At 43.0% G+C, this 7,171-nt stretch overlaps 1 protein-coding gene across 1 annotated transcript; it reads right to left on the reverse strand.

Moving 5' to 3' along the window:
• Positions 1-1,048: 1,048 nt before the first annotated feature.
• On the reverse strand, positions 1,049-6,737 carry LOC306840138 (GTPase IMAP family member 8-like). The gene is made up of 4 exons (XM_079369232.1): positions 6,588-6,737; positions 3,896-4,854; positions 2,242-2,350; positions 1,049-1,856 (listed from the first exon to the last, which is right to left on the reverse strand). Exons 1-4 carry the CDS (start codon positions 6,607-6,609, stop codon positions 1,096-1,098), a joined length of 1,851 nt encoding a protein of 616 aa, XP_079225358.1. The 5' UTR covers positions 6,610-6,737; the 3' UTR covers positions 1,049-1,095.
• Between the last annotated feature and the right edge of the window lie 434 nt (positions 6,738-7,171).

Consider the following 7,171-nt stretch of genomic DNA (forward strand, 5'->3'; position numbering starts at 1 on the left):
CCTCCACAGGCTCACAGTCACTGCTCGCATCAGCTCGCTTACAAAAACAGCTCCTCCTTCCCTGAGCGCTCTTATCCCGGTCTACACTCCCTCCTGCCCACTAAGCTCTGTCAATTAAAGGCCTCTGATCCAACATTCACAACAGGGTCAAAGTCTCAGACTCAGAGAACAAGTCCTTGGAGCTGGAAACATTTCTCTTCTGTCGCCCCCTGGTGGTGGAACAAACAACCAAACTCCATTCGATCTGCAGAGTCCCTTTGCACCCTTAAGAAAAAGCTAAAGACCCAGCTCTTTATAAACACCTACGACCTTAGTGTATGTATTTTACTTGATTATTTGATACTAAATAATTGTCAGAGATTCTTTGATGCTTGAACTCTACAAGGGGACAGGGTGATCCAAGATGTCTGCCCAGAGCAGCAGTGAGATCCATCTCCCAGTCAGAGGAGCTGCTCGGGGCTCCAGACCAGTAAAGGGGCCAATGAGACAGTAAGACACCTCCCATCTGACAGCACTCACTCTTGCTACCTTGCTAAGTTCATGTGGTATTACAGTGAAAGTCAAAGCTGGGAAAAAAAGTGGAATTATCTGTCAATAGGAAAGACAAAAGAAACGGGACAAAAAGAGGACGAGGAGTAAACGTTGGACAATGGCAGACATGATGAAGATAAATGCAGGATGTCGGCTCCCCAAATTACATCTGCCTGTAGCCCAAACAGACTCTGGATTTGCCTCCGCCCCCAGTGGAGTCCGTACACTGAAGGTTAGCTGATGATGTCGTCTGAGGCCGATGGGAGGAAGAAGGTCGTGAGACTGCGAAGGCTTGGTGGAGACAAGGCGGAGGATGATCGCACGCAACGATGACAAGAAGGAACTTGTGGAAGACAGCAGCAACAGTAGCAAGAGCTCCATTTAGATAAATGAGTGACTGTTAGCTGCATTAAACAATACTGTAATGTTCACAGGTTTGAACAAATCTTTTGATCAAACATGTAATCAAATAAAATATGGTTGCAGATTCACTTCGAACCAAACGTGAAGGGGACGCAGCCTCCAGGTGTAATGAGTGTCTTAAACCTGAGAACCACTCGTGTTCTACTGCAGAACACACTTTTGTGTCTTTGGCTCATTTATCAAACCCATCTCTCTCGCCACATCAGCCCTCAGCGTGCTCCTCCTCTCCTGCTCGACATCCCGCAGCTCCTTTGTGATTCTCTTCTTCGCTTTCTTCGACGCCTTTTTGGCTCTTCTGAACATCTTGGAGGAGTAGTATCCCCCCTCGTTCTCCAGAATCATCCTGTCGATCTTGTCCATGAGCTGCTCGGTCTGTTCCCGGCCGCTGAGTCGGTTGTTGAGGACGTGATATCTGCCGTAGCACATCTCAACGAGCCCCTTCAGCTCCTCACTCTTTGAAATGAACGTCTCAATCGTTTGCTTCTTGAGCTTGTCTCCGTGTGTGAACAACACTAAAGAGTACTTCTCTGCATCCTCCCCGAAATAGGACTGGATCATCTTGATAGTGTCCTTCTCCTCTTTGGTGAACCGGCCCAGCTGGAGAACCACCAGGAAGGCGTGAGGACCGGGAGCAGCCAGCGTCATACACGGCTGGATCCTCTTAAACAATTCTTCTTCGTTGAAATTAGTGTCAAACAGCCCCGGGGTGTCGATGACCGCCACCTTTCGACCCCCGACCTCTCCGTCAGCTCTCTTGCATTGAAAAGTCCAGGATGAGGAGGACAGCTCGGACTGGAACGCCTCTCTGTCCAGGATGGTGTTTCCAGTCGCGCTCTTTCCTGCACCGGTCTTTCCCAACATGATGATCCGGACAGCGTCACTCTTCTTCTGCTTTCTTGTTCCTGTGTGCACAAAAACACATCTCATTTAAATAGAACTTCCTTAATGAGCAAACATCTGAACGCAGCTTTATTTATTTTAAGGACTTATTCCTTTCCCTCCGTTCACAAACAACAACAACAACAATCAGTCTAAGTCCAGCAGGATTAGTTACTTTATTATTTATTTCATTGCACATAAAAACAAACAAACTGTTTAAGTTGCAGGATGGTACATGTGGACGTTGATCAGCTTTTAAGCACAAAATATCAGAATTAAGTGATTCATAACATCATGACAGTCATCCGTACTGTGTTCATGTGTTTTTACAGTAAACATTACAATAGTATTTTCCTGTCAGTACACAAAGAGTTACAAAACATGTGCAGGAAGTGTCCTCTCACATACCGCTTTGATAATATCTGTCATGCCTCCGAGCCTCACAGGGGCAGGTGATGCAAATACGTAACATGCCACACGTGACAATAATTCCATTTTTCGGAGCATCTTTGATGAACTGTGATTTTAACAAAAACTTCAACGTCACTTTAACTACGTGATTCGCTTGATGGTCTGAGCTGAAGTCATCATCATTTGTTGATTTTGTGTTTGTTTGACATGGACATGCAGTCACAGGCTGCCTGTTTGTCAACATGCAATGACAGAAGGAAGCCTCCATAATGGGGCAGCATCTTGTGTATTACTCCTGTGAGAAACAGGATGAAAAGCACTGAAGAAAAAAGGCATCATCTGTCTGGGAGTAAAAAAAAAAAAGAAGAAGAGCATCAGGACACTGGTAGATATAATCAATGAATTTTAGGACCCCAACCGACTCTACAATCGTCACTGCATTCAGTAACATTTAGCCATGCACAAGTCCCAGACTCACTGCTCTCAGAGTTGAGAGCAAAATGCTCAATTGCACCCCCTAACCCCGGGAGGCTCTTAGAAATAACAGATAGAATAAAAAGAAAAAGGAGAGAAAATCAATACAGTGCAGTAATGACTATAAAAACAGAGAAAAAGCGGGCTTTGATGTGTGAACTTATGTTCTTTGAGTTGGAACCATGTTTTTCAAATTCATACATTCATGCATGTTCAGTTCAGTGGGTCGACTATTTCAAACGTTCGCTCGAACAACAGAGAATACTGATAGTCCAAATCAGGTTTTACGCGTTGGTCAGTTCCCCGCGTACTGAAGCCCGTGTGTGTCGACTCGACTAGAATCCTAATGGGATAAGGAATATGAACATGTATAGGTTACAAACCACACAGAGGTTACATTTCTCTTCATCAATCAATCAATCTTTATTTGCATCGTGTCAATTCATAACAAGTGTTATCTCAAGACACTTTACAAAAAGGAGGTAAAGGTTACTCTTTGCCTGTTAACATTACAAAACAGCAGGTGAAAAGACCATGCTCATGAGCGACAACATACTACAAGACCATTGTGAAAAACAAAAACTTCATGAGAATAACTTATTCATATAAAATCAGATGTTTACAAAGTGCTTTAAAAGACGAAGCAAAGGCAGAAACTCCAAACAAAGTCGTCTACACATAAATGCAACATTTACAAGATTATGTTTTACAAAGATATCAATGTCAGACGAGGAAATTTTTCTTGGTTTTGTTTCTACGTCTGACCAAGTTGTTTTTACGCTACAGGTGCACATTAATAAAGTTTGTATTCAGGTTTAGCATGAGATGATTTGGTTTAGATTAGCCTCTTGTCAAAAGCCAAGGGCCCCCAGGCCAGTAGGGGCCATTGACAGTGGAGCCCCCCCTAAGGGGGCCCCCATCCGACACTCTGCAAGCGCTGCTAAAGGCTGCATACATTATGGTGCATTTCTTTAAATCTTGTCAGATGAAAAATTCTGTGTTGCTGTTCTGAAACGTCTCAGGAGGATGAAAAAAAACCCCACTTTCATGCATCCAGTCAGAAACACACTTCCACTTAAAAAGGAGTCTATTGAAAGTCTGACACACAGAAAGAAGAGTAGATGTTGTGACTTCTTCATGAAGTGCTGTTAGACACGGTTGGCTCTTCTCATTGGACATTGCATTTATCTGAGGCGCTGACAGACAAGACCCCGACTGTTGCTCCAATTGCTGCACCGGCTGCGATGCCGACTGCGATACCAATTGGACCTCCAACAATACCCACAATCCCTCCAATAGCAGCGCCCATCGACGTAGCTATCAGAATAGCTGGAGCGGCAATAAAAGCATTTGATCGCTCAGCCTGCGATCTGGCCTGACACTCGTATCTCTTGTACACCAGCCGCTCCTCCCTGCGGTATGTGGATCCTGTATATCTGGTTCTCAGCATATTGAGCTCCTGCTGCCTCTTTTCCTCCATCTCCTTCATGAGGCGCTGCGTCTCCTTCTCGATGGCCTCCTCTGCCTTCAAGAACATTTCATTGGTGTAGAAGCCTCCGCCGTTAGCCATGGTCATTTTGTCGATTTTGTCCACGAGCCGACTGATTTGCTCTGGGTCTTTGATTTCGTTGTTGAAGACGTGGTATCGGTTGTAGCAGGTCCGGACGAAGGCTGTCAAGTCAGGACTCTCAGCCAAGTAGCCCTCGATGGTTTGCCTCCTCAGCTGGTCTCCGTGGGTGAACAACACCATCGTGTATCTCGCAGCTTCTTCCCCAAAGGTGATCTGGATCATCTTGATGGTTTCCTTCTCCTCCTGCGTGAATCTGCCCAGCTGAAGAACCACCAGGAAGACATGAGGACCCGGAGCTGACAGGGAGATGCACATCTTGATCCTCTTCAACACTTCATCTTGACTGAAATTCGTGTCAAACAGCCCTGGAGTGTCGATGACAGCCACTTTTCTACCGTCAACCTTCCCTTTAGCTTTCTTACATTCTGCAGTTTGGGAAGTTGGAGACAACTCAGAATCAAACGCTTCTCTGCCCAGGATGGTGTTTCCTGCTGCGCTCTTCCCTACTCCGGTCTTCCCAACCAGAACAATCCTCCTTTCATCTGAATCAGTGGCTCCTTCGTACCCTGTCAGACAGAAATACACTGTTTATCATGCAGTCAGGGCTGGGCGATACAGGCACAACTAAGATCACGCTGCTGCAATGATCAAGCTTGTTCTTTCTCATGATGTACGACCTGATTATCCTGCCAATTTAGAAGTATCACAGCTTCGTTTCTGCTCAGGATTGAATCAGGTCTCTTCTCATAAACCAATGAACCAAGTTATGTTCAAGTCAAAGATTCTTCAACACTGAGCTGGACGTCAGCCGCTATGATCTGAGTTCCTGCTAACTTATATATGTTTTAACCCTCTTCTCATTGCCATGTGGGTTTTACCAACAAATCCTTCAAATGGTTGATCACGAGGTTGGTAGAAAGACAAAGACTGCACTGAAATTGGTTGATTGATGAATCCCAACTCAGACATTCAGATTAAATGTCTTTCAGCCTTTGTGTGGCTGATCTGTCCATGTAAAATATTCCAAACGTTGGTCAATGGTTAAGACATAAACGTAATCACAATGATTGTATCGCCCAGTCCTACATACAGTGATGTTCTGTCAAAACACGGGGAGCACTGATGAAATGACACAAATATCAGCGGTCTTCGTTTTTGGAATAACATCAGGAGTCATCTCTCAACAGTCAAAAACCCGGAAAAACATCCTTTGCTTTTTAATGGATGATGCAATACTGATGGTATCCAACAGGAGTCAGAGCTCTTATATCCAACTATGTAAAGACTTCCACCTTCCAATTCCACAGTTTTTATTATTTTTTGTTCCAGCAAAGAATACGTCCCATTTTATAAACCTATCCAATCTATCCATCCATCCATCCAAAAAGTGAAATACTATCAGCACTGTGAGGAGACACAGGGCTTAAGATGAACTACAAAGAGATGACTCGTATCAGTAGACCTGTAAGTTTGTGTGTCACCAACAGAGAAACCTCACATGCCCAAAGTTAACCAACAACGCTCAGTTAATGTCTGTTTAAAGTCAAAATGTACTGCATTGGATTTACGTTGTTAAAGCTAAACACAGATGGTAAAATATAATGACATCAATAATAACAAAGGTCGTATGGGCCCTAAAGTATTTAATTAAGTTAAGTGCTTTAATTAAAAGTGTTTAAGTGTACTTAACTTTTACGCTGCCTGCCAAATGGGAATAATAGAAAACCCAACCAATAGTCAGACACAGATTTAATTCACACACTGCAGCACGAGTGCTAACAAAGACCAGGAGGAGAGAAAACATTTCACCTATTTTAAAATATTCTAAAATCGCCCTGAGACAACATCTCAGAGATGCTTTTAGTTTAGAAACCAGGACGGGCGACCTCCTCTCTTTATGTTATTCCACAGAATAAAACAAATACATTTTTATTATTTTATATCGATTCAACTTTTGTTTTATCATTCGACTTATTGAAATTTATCTTTTACGCTTTAACTTCATTTTAATTCACCTTAAATTATTCTAAATCCATTTCTGTTGTATCACGTTTTGTCACATTTCTCTTTGTTTTTCCCGTCGCTGTAAAGAACTTTGAATTGCATGATGTTTCTTCATGACTGAAGTTTACTCAATTGATTGACAGTTCAGCTTTAAAGTTGTCATGTGACGTCAAACTTTGATTTTTAAAAAAACAAACAAACAAACACATAATCAACATCACCAGAGACGATATTGTAAAATAATCCTCTTGAAGTGAATCACTGCACTGAGCTGTCAGATTCACACGACTCTTACCGTTATAGAATTCTTTGCTCATGTTGAAAAGTTTAAGTCTGGACGGCTCCTGCTGTCCTGTGTCCTCTCATGCTTTGAATATTTCTTTCTAACACTCGTCGTGACATTACCTCTCTCACATGGGCGGTCCCTCTTTCTGTTCGACAGGTATTTCCCAGCAGGAGGAAGCGCTGCATGTTTTTGCAGAACGTGTGGAACGTGAGGTTTTAATGCGGCCATTTTAAAGTGGACGTTTTTATGCTTTTGAACCAACTGAATGATCGAGGTTTCTTTTTTGATATTTTTTTATCTATTATTTCTATTTTTTTAATTTCTTTTCTATCATTGTTTGGGTTTTTCATCCATCATTCAGCTGCTTCTGTTTCTGCGGCCTACATAGTTCGGCAACTTGAACTATGACTCTCATGTTTGTAAGGGGGATAAACTCGAAACTCCAGTTCTGTCAGGTTTGTGTGCCAGCATTCATTCATGGTATGCGATCATGTCGACACCTTTCCTCACACTGAATGTGAAAAACAGCATTCTCGAGGAAAAATCCAAATGCTCGTTTCAAGGAATTACCTCTGACAAGAGTCGCGATGAAG

The sequence above is a fragment of the Symphodus melops genome, assembly GCF_947650265.1.
Source record: "Symphodus melops genome assembly, chromosome: 19".
Classification (NCBI taxonomy): Eukaryota; Metazoa; Chordata; class Actinopteri; order Labriformes; family Labridae; genus Symphodus; species Symphodus melops.

What these genes read in the sequence shown, in the direction of transcription:
- LOC306840138 (XM_079369232.1), bottom strand. Translation starts at nt 6,609, where the DNA reads ATGAGCAAAGAATTCTATAACG. An exon ending in GCGCCTCAGATAAATGCAAT is followed by an intron (nt 2,351 to 3,895) that starts GTCCAATGAGAA and finishes TTAAAATCACAG; the next exon opens with TTCATCAAAGATGCTCCGAA. An exon ending in TGACAGATATTATCAAAGCG is followed by an intron (nt 1,857 to 2,241) that starts GTATGTGAGAGG and finishes TTGTGCACACAG; the next exon opens with GAACAAGAAAGCAGAAGAAG.